At 41.3% G+C, this 15,128-nt stretch overlaps 1 protein-coding gene across 2 annotated transcripts; it reads left to right on the forward strand.

Annotated features, from left to right (window-relative positions):
* Positions 1-66: 66 nt before the first annotated feature.
* ankle2 (ankyrin repeat and LEM domain containing 2) lies at positions 67-13,728 on the forward strand. Of its 2 annotated transcripts, none has more exons than XM_058636563.1 (13): positions 67-138; positions 2,183-2,677; positions 3,565-3,759; positions 4,021-4,205; positions 4,621-4,809; positions 4,914-5,036; positions 5,432-5,495; positions 7,430-7,605; positions 7,726-7,832; positions 8,307-8,497; positions 9,246-10,113; positions 10,881-11,012; positions 12,076-13,728. In XM_058636563.1, exons 2-13 carry the CDS (start codon positions 2,194-2,196, stop codon positions 12,284-12,286), a joined length of 2,925 nt encoding a protein of 974 aa, XP_058492546.1. In that variant the 5' UTR covers positions 67-138; positions 2,183-2,193; the 3' UTR covers positions 12,287-13,728. The 2 variants fall into 2 exon arrangements, with proteins under 2 accessions (XP_058492546.1, XP_058492542.1); XM_058636559.1 differs by lacking the exon at positions 67-138 and adding an exon at positions 988-1,137.
* The last annotated feature ends 1,400 nt before the right edge of the window (positions 13,729-15,128 follow it).

The following is a 15,128-nucleotide window of genomic DNA, read 5'->3' on the forward strand; positions in this document are numbered from 1 at the left end:
TTCTGTCTGATTCCCCCACATTTATACATCATTTTTGTTCAGGCGCTATTAGACATAATGGGGTCCTTCCCAGTCTGCATTTTGAAACCGTAGCGGTGAGAAGACACCTAGCAACAGTAGCCGGGGAGAGCGGATGAGGTGGGCATGGATTGATTAAATCGATAATGTTTTTAGCTACTGTAGTTATCAGTAGTTCATGGTATCAAGAATACAACTCTGTTCTTGCCGTATATTTTAATTAACGCGTGCTTTAGCGAAGCGACAGCTTGAGTAATTAGCTCCTGCCTTGCTAAGCAGCTAATGACAGTTAGCATGCTTGCTAAACTCAATTTGGTTTGTGTCGCTACGTCATTTGGATTTCCTTGCATCCACATTTAAAGAGCTGTGATCTGTAAAGTCACCTCAGTTCTTATGTAACGTGCATGGGGAGCCATTGTCTCTCTGTCTTTTTCTCATAATGCCTGGTCAAGTTGTTCTTGAGCACGCTGTATATGCGGCTACATTTCCATGACACAAATAGTCATTTCCTTTAATTATATATCACGTTAATTACCAAAAAAAAGATCAGACATGAAAGTATCCGGTTATAGATTCGTTGGATTAGTCACGTCTGCTATGTGGAAGCATGATGCTACATTCACACCTTTTGAAAGTAGGTAATTTAAAGACATAGACGAAGTCGTCTTTAAGTAACTTCGTCTGAGATAAAAAAAAACATAAGACACAACTGACTAGATAACCAGAAGTCACCCCGATTAATGTTATAGAAAATGTTAAATATAGAACACTAATAATGGAAACGTGGAAGTGTGTAACGTAGAGTGAGTTCAGCAGTATAATTCACATGCTGCGGTGTTGCATCTTACAAGCGATGTCGTTTTGTCATAACACTTGTTTTATGTGATAAATTGGCTTTAATGTCAGAACCCGCCACATTACTGTCGTTCAGCAGCGACTTTTCCCACCGGTCTAGAATGCAACGTGCGCCCTCCCTTGGAACTGCGCATGCGCCTAACATGTTGTAAACAATGAGTCTAGTCCCGACCGTCTCCAGCTTTGTGTGTATCCAACTGTCCCTGTGTAAAACTAACAGCGGGTTCCCACCTATCAGCTTGTGTTCAATAAAAATGTTCCCGGGTAAGTACAGGGACACGTCTGTTGTCATTGTGTACATTATGTACTTTTTTCATCGGCATCGTCACCACGAAGACATACCAAACGTTACAGCCTTAAACCCACCTCGAATGACATACTTGGGCGTGACAGCGTGCGAATTAACGCGACTAATATCGGAATGTACCCTCTTCCCTTTATTGCTTACTTCTGGTCTTTAAAATCGACTCTAATGCGTCTACAATCCAGCCGAACTATGTGTGCCTTTTCACATGAGCGGTTTCCCTCACGTTAGCCTGCTCAGGCACATTCCCCGCCTGCTATAGCGGACTTGCTGCTTAGCAGGCTAGCTCGCAGATGCTAGCCCCACATTGGTGTCCTCGATTCTGATAAGAAACTAAATGTATATTTCTCGTAAACGTGTCAATGAGTGCACATCGTTTGAGTACTACTTGATTTCTTGCTTGATAATGACTTGTTTGTGAAAGTCATAGTAGCTGTTGAGCTAACGTGAATGCATCTGTGTCGCTTTTATGGTAAAACTGAAGTACATTTGTCGTTGGGTTCTGTCTGTGTTGTGTTTTTCAGTCTTAATCGCCTGCTGGATACACTATTAATGTGCACACAGATTATTTGCAGGTTTTTATGTGTTTTATGATTGTAGAGATGTTAAATAATAGTGTAAACGTTGTCTAGGTTTGTCAAAGCCAGATGGTATAATGTTTGTTGAGTTTAAAAAGTAAAATTAGGCTGCCGGTCATCTCCATAAATTATGGCCCAACGAATAATTCAATGTTGGTGGTTATTCGGGTGCTTGTTTTTGGAAACAGAGGTTTGCACTTTTTGAGTGTTTTCCTCAGTTTTCATGTACAACTTAATATCAGTTTAACCGTGTTAACTGCTTTCATTTGGCCTTTGACAAATTTGTAGAAGTAATCTTACTATGATATCTGTGACTGGGGTGTAATGTTAGTGTGAACTAAATTGTACTGTGTGATGTACCGCTTGATAACTGGGAATAATGAAAGCTCCTACTTGATGGCTGAAGGACACTTTCTGTGTGTTGCAGGGAGCTGAAGCATGGAGGCAGTTCTGAGCAGGCTGAGGGACCTAAGTTCTGACGAACTGCGAGAAGAGCTTGCTCGTGCGAATGTCAAGTATGGCCCCATCACAGCTACCACCCGAGCCACCTTTGAGAGGAAGTTAGCCCGTGTCCTGGCTGGGCCAGAGAGCAGTGTCACTGAATCAGACAACAGCTCTTCTGCAGGAGTATCAAGCAGCGCAGCCTCCGTTGCTGATCATGTCACCTCTGAAGTTGCATCCACCACTGCTGCAACAACCAGCAGCCCCTTTGAAGATGTCGTCAAAGAGTTGGACTTTGGCTATGGAGTGGGTCTTAACCCTCCAGAGGAAGAGGATATCTCAGTGAAAACAACCACCAACAGCTCTGCTCAAGGCAGCAACTCTCAGTCCAAAACAGAAACCCCCTCAAAGCTTGCACAAGTGTCCCCAACCTTTTTTTACGGAGTATGTCCGCTGTGGGAGGACGTGTTGGCAAGAAATGGTAAGAGACTCTTGGTTTGCAAGTTTTTGTTTTGTCTTACAAATGTGATTAATGTTTGATAATCAAATCCTCTGGATTAATTGTTCAACAAAGCATTTGTCAGACAATTAATTGATTAATCAGCTTATTGATTTAGCTCTGCTAAAAAGTAAAACCTTAGAGGGTTTTTGCCACTTAATAATTTATGAAAAATATTACTGGAGGCTGTAAAGATAGATAAGATATTTTTAATACACAAATTATTCTTGTCTCTTTAAACCTATGCACCCATTTTACAGTTACACAACAGTGATGTTGTAGTTAGATAAAGCATGTTTGTTTACTGCATTATTTACTAATAATAATTTTAAAATGCATCATTATATTACAAACACAAAAAGCTCTACTACAATATTTTTTAGCAGATTTTGAAACAAACAAATCATCATCTTACTTGTCTGTTTATCCAAACTGAATAATATTCTTTGTTTTCTCGTCCCAGTTTTTGTTTATAAGTACTTGCTGCTGTTGTAGTTTGACGTCCACATTTGTCTTTTAAGTGGATGAACGCATTTGTTGCTGTTTCTGTGGTTGCACAGCAGAGCAGTCAGACTGTCTAACCTCTCTGGAATAGAATATTGATCTAAATTAATCTTGAGCTACTACAAAAATCAATTTTGTTCATGTTAATATATCAGGGCAAGCTTTTATACTGCACTTTGTAGAGCCTTGTCAGAATGGGGCTTTGCTTGATGACTGAACAGAGAGGGAAAGAATGACAAACCTCCCTCTTGGAAAAGCCACATTAACAACGTATAATATACAAAAGTAGAAAAAAGCAGATATTCCTTATGTGGGATTAATTTGATGGAATAAAATAGCAAATTGAGTTTTTTCTCTCTTTTCAGAAAGAGCACATGTGTACACGGATAAGAAAGACGCTCTTCAGGCTGTAAAAACGATGAAGGGTGCTCGCTTTAAAGCCTTTCCCAATCGTGAGGATGCGGAAAAGTTCGCCAAGGGCGTCTGCGACTATTTCCCTTCCCCAAGCAAATCCATACCTAATCTGTCTCCTGTCAAACCAGGCCTGATCGTCAGCAAAGGTATGTATATTTATGTGTCTGTAATCAACATCAACCTATGTTTTTTTCCTTTAAATGTTGGGATAAATGTTTGAGCTAATTATTGTCATTTTGAAAAGGTCAGTAGAGATTTGTTTGTGATTTATCTAGGTCCGTAGAAGCTGCAATATCATGTGACAAAAAGATGGAGTTTTATTTATCTTTCCTGCCTCAGTGTGAACAGTATGTGGAGTTTTTAGGAGTAGTTTCTTTCCTTCATGGTCTTCTCCCTCTCTTTGCTAGACAACATGGAGGTTGATACCATCAACCGGGAGCGTGCCAACAGTTTCAAAAGCCCGCGCACACAAGACCTGACTGCCAAACTGCGCAAAGCTGTGGAGAAGGGTGACGAGGTTGCCTTCAGTGAGCTGGTGTGGAGCAACCCACGCTATCTCATTGGTTCAGGAGATAATCCCACTGTTGTGCAGGTGAGGACATAAACTGAATTCCTCTGTGGACCACTTGAAAACTTTAAAAATGTGTAACTAAATACTAATAATAATTATAATGTTAATAATAAAAAAGCATTTAATGTGCAGTAGCAGATTAAGGAAGTCTGATAAAGGTAGATGTTATGTCCGTGGCAATGTTGGATAATGAGCCTGGACTCAAAAGTAAGACATTGTTTCTTATTCTGTCAATTTGTCTTTTTAATCTTTTAATTAAAGCTTCAGTTGGTAACTTCTGGCTATGATTATGTTATTATTTTGCCTTTTGTATGGTCTTATAACAGAAACAACGTAACGTTTATTTGTTTGCTTTATCCCTCACTGAAAATAAGAGCGTATTAAATTATTCTTTAAATCCGTAGTTTTCATTCCACCATTCATTTCTTTTGGTTAGGAGGGCTGTCGGTACAATGTCATGCATGTGGCAGCGAAGGAGAACCAGGCTGGAATCGCTCAACTGCTGCTGGACTCCTTGGAGAACCCAGAGTTCATGCGCCTCATGTACCCAGACGACCAGGAGGACATGCTGCAGAAACGTATCCGCTACATTGTAGACCTTTACCTCAACACTCCAGATAAAGCTGTGAGTTGATGTAACACACCGTTTGAACCAGATTAAATTCTAAAAGTTGTGAGTTGGCCTGTGTTTACACTCTACCTTGCTCCGTCTCTGTCTGCATGTTCCAGGGTTTTGAAACACCACTTCACTTTGCCTGTAAATTTGGGTGCCCAGACGTGGTCAACGTTCTGTGCTCGCACCCTGACGTCGATAAGAACCGTAAAAACAAGGACGGACAGAAGCCTTGTGACGTAAGGAGTTTTATTAAAAGTAATGTGCTCTGAACAGAAGTTTCCGCTTCACCTGTGCTTGTTGTTGTTGCTTGAGATTAAACCCAGAACACCCTCTGTACCGTTTATTAATGTGTTCTCATACATATAAGAGCTGTGTTGCAGCCACACAGCTTTGCACAATACTTCAGAACAATGACATCCTGGCATTAGTTGCTGAGGGAGATACAGTTATGCTCACTCAGGTTTTAAAGCTGTGACCTTTTAGCTTGCATTTCAAATCTTTTGGCAACAGACACTCGGTGTGCTTTGTAAGCTAAACTTAGATGAGCAAATTCTTTCCTTATGTGATTCAGCTCCCGCTGAACTGTATGTCTGTGCATGTATCAGTGACAGTGTGTTTTTCCCTTCTGCAGATTATTTGTAGCAGAAAAAACAAAACCCAAGAAGTGAAGCAGAAGATAAATGACTATTTGGAGGGTAAGGACATTCATTTATACATAAAAAAAATAGGACAAAATGTACAAACCATGTATGTTGGATCATCTGTCTGTCTGTCTGTCTGCCATTCACATAACTATCCAATAGTTTTATTAGCAGGTGCCAATAAAAAGAGGATATGCAGGGCAGTGCCCCATGCACATGATACTAAGTCAGTTTTTATTTGTCAAATCCGTCCCATTCTTGTGAATGCAATAACTCAAGAACATAAAGAAGGAATATGTTCAAATTTTGGACAAACTTGAACTTGGACGCAAGTATTAAATGGTTCAAATTTGATAGGATAAGGCCATTGGGTCCTAGGTAATCACAAGTTTTGCCTTGTGAATTAGAGTTCGGGCCCAACTGTCTGCACCATGTCTGCTCCTAAAAAACAATTATGTAATAAGTCAACATGATCACGAGCCTAGTCAGTCAGGTCGTGAGGAAGGTGGTGGTAAGACTCGGTTTGATTCTAAACTCTATTGTGAAGGTGTTATCTTACAGCTGTAGTGCTGTTATCTAAATTGAAATTGTTGGTCAGTAGAGGTAACAAACACTGTTTGGTCATTTTAATTTATAAAAAGAACCTAAAAGAAGATTGCTTGAATTTTACACTTGTGTTTGTGTGACAGTTTGTGCAAATCACTTCTCCTGTGAGGTTGAGGGGAAAAAAAGTAGTTGGATAAATTTGTTTTTTACATTTTTTTTTTGTTTATTACAATACAGGAATTACTTTCATTTCAAATAACATACAATGGTATTTCAATTGAAATCTTTGTATACAAAACAAGAAACAAAATAATACAGAAAGTCAAATGAAAGTATACTTGAGAACTCGAACAAATTGGGAAAGATAGACGTATATAAAAGAGCAAATAAAGAAATGTATTTTTAAGTAAATAAAATAAAACAAAACACACTCGTCGTTAAGCCAAATAAAACATTCAAAAATAAAGCATAAAAATAGCATTACAGGATCATCCATTCAATACTTCTGTCTGTAACTAACTAACTAACATATTTTAGCCATTTGGCCCACAATTCGATAAATATGTTTTTCTGTAGGCGAATGGAGAAGGTAATCTGCTCCGTGAGGTAAATGTCGCTTACTATACTTATCCACTCCTGTATTGTGGGCGGATCAGGGAGAAGCCAACGCCTTGTCAGTGCTTTGAATCCTGTAGTACCTGTGAATCCGAATTTCCTAAAAATAATGTAGAAAACTGCATAGTTAGATTAGTATTAAACATGCTGCATAATACTTTGTGATGCTCTGTCTATTTTAGACAGTAGACCCTTATAAATTCTAGAGATGACACCCTTATTCCATTTACTTTGGTAAGCATGAATAAAAATTATATGATTCTGATATGTTCACAAGCAGACACGTACCTGGAGGAATCTAAAAAAATCTGTTCTTTTAAGGTTACAGTCTTCTTTCAACTTTTCAAAGTTTTTAAATTGTCCCTTTTCTGTGAGAGAGTAGTATGTCATTATTCCTTTTCGAAATCCATGTTTAAATCCCTTATCTGTCGTGTTAGGCCTAAATTCCGGATCATAGGCACACCATTGGATTATCTGTAATTTATTACTTAATTTATACTCGTCTTTTATCATATTCCAGATTTTTAGCTGTGCTTTGATCCATGCGTTCTGTGCCTTGTCTACAAATCTTCCCAGATGTTTGTGCGGTTGAGAGTTACAATTTAATTGAGGTTCTTTACAGAGTTTTGTGAGTGTAGCGTTTGGCACCAGGATCTGTGTACTGTTTATCTTGATTCACTGTCCCTCGGCAACAGCCTCGAATGAGACAACGCACCGAATTAGATTTTGTTTTCAAGTGGACGGCCAGCTTGAGAATGAATTCCCAGTGGTGTGGTTCTGTGAATAGAAGTCACGTCTGTCTAACCGTGTCATGTCCACTGTTTCAGACCGCTGCTATATCCCTTTGTTGAGGGCAACCGACAACACCTCTCAGCCCATCATCGGTAATCTGTGGTCACCCGAGTCCTCGGAAAACCTTTCGTTGATCAAGCGACACCCCAGGAGCCCCATGGATCCACTGATGACCGTCACAGCCTTTGCAGGCCCGCTCAGCCCTTCTAAAGCAAGTTCATGAACACACTTAATGATATAAAGTTGTGATATGTAGTGATCAGAGTGTGTTTCACTTGCAGTGTCTTTGCTAAAAATAAATAAATAAATAAAATGAACGTCCCCCCTGCAGGCGGATGACTTTCGCCGGTCCTGGAAAACGCCACCCAGAGAACGAGCTGAGTTTTTCCACCACATCCTCAAGTCTGATCCATACCGTGGGGTAGAGAGAGTGGGCAGGTAAGCCCAGCTGATTCACCTCTCACTTTTCTTTTTTATGAGATAAATCTCTGTAAATCTCTTTCTGTTGTCTGCGGCATTAAATTCATTCAAATGTGTGATGGCAGAAATATATTGATACTGCTTGGCTCATAGCTGGTGATTGCGACACATGAAGGGAGTTCACTGGTGGAAAGGATTTGCACCAGTGTGTCATACACCTCTTTAGGGATTATGAACAAATCGGGTCACGTGTGACACACCGAGTTCAAATCTGGTTCATCTTTTGTTTTATTTCCACTCTTAACTGAACACAACTGGGATTTTGTGAGAGAATAAAATGCCAGTTTCCTTGAAAACCATGTCTGCAGTATGAATCAGTATCAGTTTATAAAGTCTACATGAGAACAGTAGAAACAGTATTAGAATCACAGAAATGTGGTGGATTTGCATTTTGTGATGTCATCTAAGTGAGAAGTGGTTTCCCATTTCCAGAGACTTGGCTCATGAGATGGGTCACCCATGGGCTGAGTACTGGGACTTCCTGGACAGTTTTGTGGATCTGTCGTCGACCGAGGGACTCCGAAAGCTCGAGGAGTTTCTGAGCAAGAGGGATTTCAGCCCGCGAGCTCACGAGGAGGCCGGAGAGAACGAGACCAGCAACAGGTTCAAAAGCCCCTCTCCAGGTACACTCGCCTTTTGATTTCATGGCTGAAAAAAACGTGTGACGCGCTGGTGAATCTCGTCTGTGAGGCTCTACCGTAATGACAAGTATATGGGCACAAAGCTATTTCTCTGCTTTCTGATCGTCATCCATCCATCCATCCATCCATCTATCTTCCTTCTACTGCTTTATCCTCCACATGAGGGTCACGGGTTGTGCTGTGTAATCTCAGCTGACATAGGGAGAAATGCGGTTTCACACCCTGGACAGATGTCTGTGATCAGACCTACTACCACACACACACACTCAGGGCTAGTGTGTGAAAGCACACAGACAGACGTTACTCATCTCAAAATTAAATAGTTTTTTTCCTTGCGTGAGCGAGTTTCCCCCTCCCTCTTAATTAACTTGTCCAAATGCTATTTAACATGAATCGATCCAACCTCGCCTCGGTGGAGGTTGCGGAGCTCAAAGCTGCTTCTGTGGCTCCGTCTCGTCTTCACCTCCAGCTGTAGTAACTGCAATTTAACACAGCACAGCACTTATTCACTTATGTGCATCACACAGTTTTTACCTCGTCAACTTAGCTCTTAAAAACTCATTTGTACTGATGCGTTAACTGCACATGTCTCTCTTTACAGCACGTCACATGTGCTTATTGAAGCATTTACGTCACATTTCCCCAATATCAGATCTTATACCCAAAAAATTGACGCTGACAATGATTTATGTCCCTGTCTGTTTTGGTGACTGATCATCACTGGTTACAGGGAAGCCCAAAAAGTTCTGCAACTCCATCTCTGTCGGCGCCTTCCTGGATGAGGGCGACGACATCAGCCTGGAGGAGATGAAGAACCGTCAGAACGCAGCACTCACCTCCTCTGCGTCCAAGGATGGCCTGAAGGGAGCAGTGGGCGGCCACGACTTCCACATCCTGCCTATTCCGCTGCACCACCGCGGAGCCGACCTGATCGAGACGGCGGCCGAGCAGGACCTGCTGTGCTGCTGCAGCAACGGCCTCCTGTCGCCCGGCGTCGTCTGCATAAATGGCGCTTGCTCCTCCTCCAGAGACAGGACTCACAATGGAGACAAGGTGTCGCCTCGCACCTCCCCGTCCTCTTCCTGCCTGCTGTCGCCCATCTCCAACCTCCTGGTGGAGTTTGAACGCATGTCGCTGCAAGAACCGCTGGACAGCCCCACCACCAGCACCACCACCAGCAGCAGCAGCAGCAGGGAGAGGAAGAGCAGTGGGGGGAGTCGGCACAGGGACGCCCGGGACTCAACCGCAGACCTGAATTCAGGGCTGAACCGCATGTGTCTTGGTCAGAGCGGTCAGGACGATAAAGCGCCGGAAGGTCCGAGCTGGAGAGCCGAGGGAGAGGAGGCGGAAGAGAGGAGAAGCAGCGGCAGCTCGGAGGAGTATTTTGAAGCAGAGGAAAGCCTGGAGGTGCTGGGCAGGACTAGGGGGTCAGTCACAGGGGGGCGCAACTCTTGTGCTAGGTCCAAGTCATGGGACCATGGAGGTAGAGACCTGAGCAGCTCAGGATCCTCTGGGTCTTCCTATAAGTCTCTGGATAACTCGAATGAATTCCTACCCAGGACACCACCGCACACGAGAAGAGGACTTTTCATCGATGGGTGAGTCAAACTAAGAAATTATAGTTACATTTGAAATGATACTGTAGATGATGTTAGTATCTGGTCCTACACTGCTGCCTTCTGCGAGCTAGTTATTTGGTTATTTTGGTCTTTATCCCAAAAATGTGTTTTAGATCTATGCAAAAACACGCAGAAAATCTCTGCCACTGTATTAAAAAATTGCTAAAGATGAAGAAGAACAGACTCCTGCTGTGAGGCTGCAGGTACCTCTGATAGAGTATGTCCTTAAACTAGAGATGCAACTAATGATTAGTTTCATAATTGATTAATCTGTCGATTATTTTCTCGTTTAGTCCATAAAATATCAGAAAAATGATTCACTTTTAATGATTTCTTTGTCATCCAGGGCAAAGAAATGAAGGAAATACTCACATTTAAGAAGCTTAAACAATCGGAAATCTGTTTTCATCATGAAAAAAGCTTTGAACCGATTCATCGATTATCAAAATAGTTGTCGGATTAATTTAGTAATCGATTAATTGTTTCAGCTCTACCTTAAACCGCTTTTGTGGTGTTTGATCCCGCTGCGTTTCCATTAATGTTCTGCAGCTTGTCCTCCAGTGGCTCAGAGCTGAGAATGGTTTGAAGCCTCTTTAGTTTTTTAGGGTGGTTAGTAACACATTTTCCTGTGGGGTGACAAAGTCACAAGAGATATTCTTCATCACTTTTACAAAGCACTTGAAGAGGAAAGCAACTATCTGCACGTTATCTGCACGCGTGATTCACTTCCCTCCGTGTTTTCACAGGGAGTCGCCAACCAAGTTGGACAGAGAGGTCCTGTCGGCGGTCAACGGCATAGACATCGATCCTCAGAAGTTTCCCAGCATTCATAAGTGGAAGAGCACAATGACGTCATACTCGGCCTCAGACATGCAGGGGTGAGTAAAGCATTGTGTTTGAGCAGAGAAATGCACGACCTCAGAGTCTGGAGTCTTCTTTTCTAGCAACATTAGTATACACAGGGTTCCCACAGGTCGTTGAAAGTCAGGTTTTGAAATCACCGTAAATAGACATTGAAATTTGTGCAAGAAAGAAGTTACTGTAACTTGATGGGATGTCTGGGAAATGAAAATTCCATGATAACAAAGACGGGTTTGTCCAAGATCCCGAGAACAGACCGTGGACACCATGTGCAGAAGTTGCCCTCCCATCTTAAGCGGTGTCGGCACATTGAACTTGAGGAAATTGGTCCTGGAAAGTCCTTGAATTTGATCTCAACCAAGGTGTGGGAACCCTGTGTGTATTATATCTGCACTAACAGGATCTCCTTTTAAAGCAACAGTACAGACATTTAATTTGTGAGTGTCTCTAATGATGACAGACGTGTATAAATCTCCCCTCACTGACAAAGACGTTTTAAGTTTTGTGCTGCAATGATGAATCGTTTTCATTATTGATTCATGTGTCGATCATTTTTCTCAATTCATTGATTCAGTTGTTTGGTGAAAGAAATTCATTCACGTCTAAGAAAAGTGCATTTATTCATTTATGCATGGAAACAGATGAAGATAATGGGAGTGAGAACAGCCTGTGATAAATGGCAGGAGGTGGTAAATGAGAGATGGTACAGTCAAGTCAACAGTATATGCAATGCTTTTAAGTGTGTTTTTATATTTTTGAATTATTGCAATGAAATTGTTTTATGGAGCAAAAGAAACCAGAAAATATTCACATTTAAGAAGCTGAAAAATCAGAGAAATTTGTTTTAATTATTAAAAAAAACAAAAAAAAAACACTTGGTGATTAATTTGTTACTCAGTGAATCATTGTTTAATCGTAGTTATTATTTATTTATTCACCTCATTGTCTCTTATTATTCTCCGTCTAATTCCTTTTACTGAATTTTTAATAAATTTGATTAAATTTGCAATCTCTTGATATTTAAGTATGAAATCAGAGTTTTATTTAGCACTGACCGGTCTTTGTTTGTTTGTTGTCCAGCTGGCCGAGCCCCGCGGTGGTCAAACCGCGCCTCAGGATGCCTCACCAGACTCCCGGCTCCCCGGTCAGTGACCTGATGTCTCCCAGCAGTCGCTTCAGTCCCGCGCGACACGCTGCCTCGCCGGACTTCAGCCCCAGCCGTTACAGCCCTGCCAACGCGAGCTACATCCAGCGCATTCGCCTCAAGCACTTAAACGAGCCTGCGATTTAACCTCCTCCCCTTTTGGCCATACCCCTCCCTCTTAAGCCCCACCTTTCCTCCCCACTGAAACTCCCCCTGGCTGCAGCGAGCGAGGCGTCGTCTCCTCCAGAGCTCAGAAACCACATACCTAACACAAATATGCACAAGTGTCTGGAAGATTTGTATTAATGTATGGTACTACTACTACTCCGACTATGTAACACAGGAATTCTCATCACGTTGGGTCGTGGTGTACACTCAAGACTTTAAAACAGGACAAAAACGAAAAGAAACTCTGCTCATGTACGTACTGTATGGGTCTGGACCATTTTGAATTGACAGTCGTGTCATTTGTGGCGAGTGTGAAGCACCTGTAGTCGACCTTTTTTCAATATTCTGAATGGAAGCCGCAGCCCTGCCCCCAAAACGTTAGTTGGTCACTAAAACCGTGGCGAGGATTCTGTCACTTTTTAAAAAAAAGAAATAAAAAAAAAAAGGCTCAATGTCAATATTTTAAAATTTATTTTTTTGTATGTTGGTCAGTAGCACAAAAATTTAAATGTTTTTATTATTAATGGTATTATTAAAACCGACTGCCATTTCCTGTGTTTCTCCCCTCAGTCCAGGAATTGCCTTACTTTGCTGAAGTGACGGCGTCGCTCTGTCTGTTTGTGTTGGTCACGAGCGATTCTGGCAAAAACATGGCAACAACCGACGAGACTGAGGTCTTCCATGTTTTTATTTTGTTCTTCAATAAATGCATACGTGTTCTATCTTCTCTCAGTGGTTTCTGGACGTGTCTCGACTGCAGCCTCAGACTCTGCAATTTTTCTTTTTTACCCCCCTGAAATATATTTTCCACCACAAACGCACCCATCACTAAACTATATTATTAAAACAAGTATTGGCTAAACTTTAAACTGGCTCAATCTGACACCTCCTTGACGCTGTATTACGCCAATCATCACAGGTGTGTGATTTAGGTGTTCCTTTCATTTAATGGCTTTAATCTGATTGGCTGAAAGCTCGATGGAGCTAAATATCGATTCACAGCGGTACAATTACTAATCTGACACATATTAAATATAGAAGAATATTGCCTAATGGAGCTTTAACACCCCCAGTTATTTGTCATCCACCTCAATTTGGCACAATCCTGCAGTTGTGTGTGAAAACCTGCTGTATCCAAATGACAGTATTTTAAAGCAGGGGATGAGTTGATCCTTTCTGTTTAGCTACAGACGAGAGAAATGAGTGTTCTGAATGTATTTCTTTTTTTTTTAAACCTTTTATCCGGGAGCACAAACTACTTCACTGAGAAGATTGTACTGTCATCGTTGTCGTGCTCTCAGGTGACGACTGATCCGATTCTGGTCTCATGAATGTGGAACTTAGCAAAAACGCACCTGAACAACTTAAAATGAGCTTTGTGTGCTTTTAGCATTCTGTGCTTTATAAAAAAAGGAAAACAACCCAGAACTTTAATGGTGATTCTCTTTCTGTATGTTGGAAATCTCATTGCTTTCAATCAATTAATTAATTAATAAAAACATCACTCCTCCTTTACAGCCCAGTGTGTCCAAGTGCTGTTCTTCACTCGTTTCTGCAACAGCGGCGTCAGCAAAGTCAAACAAGCAAAGAAACGGTGGCGTTCAAAAATGGTACTTTATTCACTTTGGCTCCTGCACTGTACAACACGATTCTCTCTTCTGTGATCACAGGTAAAGCTGACAGCACGACTTGCATTTACAACAGCTATACAAATACTTGCTCTCCTGTTGAGTCATTCATTACTAAGCAAACAAAACATGGGCGATGACTTGAGTTGCTGCAGCCTCATTGCGAGCCCCGTCCTCGTGGTACTGCTGGAGGACGGTAGAGAGGTTGAGAGCCGTTCTTGTTGCATGAAAGAGGTTCAGTGTGAATCCCTCCATCACCACACAGTCAACACATGCTGCTCATTAATTGAATGGCTTTTTGGAAACCAACAAATGGAAACATATGGCCCTTTTCCACTATGGTTCCGGCTCGGCTCGCCACGGCACAGGTTGCATCTCCATTCCAAAAAAAGTACCTACTCTACGTGGGCAGAGTCATCACTGCACAGCTGCGTGAAGCTGTGGTGACATAATTTTAGACGAGTGACTTATAAGGCAGTTTTCAGTGTAACTTGATCAAATCACTAAAATCAGTTAATTAAGCAAAATCACCAAGACAGTCATAGTATAGTATGTCGTCTAAAATCACTCGAAAAAGTCATACTATAGTATGTCGTCCCAAATCACTCAAAAAAGTCATGGTATAGTATGTCGTCCCAAATCACTCAAAAAAGTCATGGTATAGTATGTCGTCCAAAATCAGCCCAAAAAGTCATAGTATAGTATGTTGTCCAAAATCACTCAAATAAGTCATACTATAGTATTTCGTCCAAAATCACCCCAAAAAGTCATAGTATAGTATGTCGTCCAAAATCACTCAAAAAGGTCATAGTATAGTATGTCGTCCAAAATCACTGAAAAAGGTCAAACTATAGTATGTCGTCCAAAATCAGCCCAAAAAGTCATAGTATAGTATGTTGTCCAAAATCACTCAAATAAGTCATACTATAGTATTTCGTCCAAAATCACCCCAAAAAGTCATAGTATAGTATGTCGTCCAAAATCACTCAAAAAGGTCATAGTATAGTATGTCGTCCAAAATCAGCCCAAAAAGTCATAGTATAGTATGTCGTCCAAAATCACTCAAAAAGGTCAAACTATAGTATGTCGTCCAAAATCAGCCAAAAAAGTCATAGTATAGTATCTCGTCCAAAATCACTCAAATAAGTCATAGTATAGTATGTCGTCCAAAATCACTGAAAAAGGTCAAACTA

The sequence above is a fragment of the Solea solea genome, chromosome 8 (genome assembly GCF_958295425.1).
Source record: "Solea solea chromosome 8, fSolSol10.1, whole genome shotgun sequence".
Lineage (NCBI taxonomy): Eukaryota > Metazoa > Chordata > Actinopteri > Pleuronectiformes > Soleidae > Solea > Solea solea.

Bases quoted from the DNA above. Each gene is read 5' to 3' on its own strand.
- ankle2 (XM_058636563.1), top strand. From the start codon at position 2,194: ATGGAGGCAGTTCTGAGCAGGCTGAGGGACCTAAGTTCTGACGAACTG. The intron at 3,760-4,020 runs GTATGTATATTT...TCTCTTTGCTAG, and splicing joins AGGCCTGATCGTCAGCAAAG to ACAACATGGAGGTTGATACC. The intron at 5,496-7,429 runs GTAAGGACATTC...CCACTGTTTCAG, and splicing joins GATAAATGACTATTTGGAGG to ACCGCTGCTATATCCCTTTG.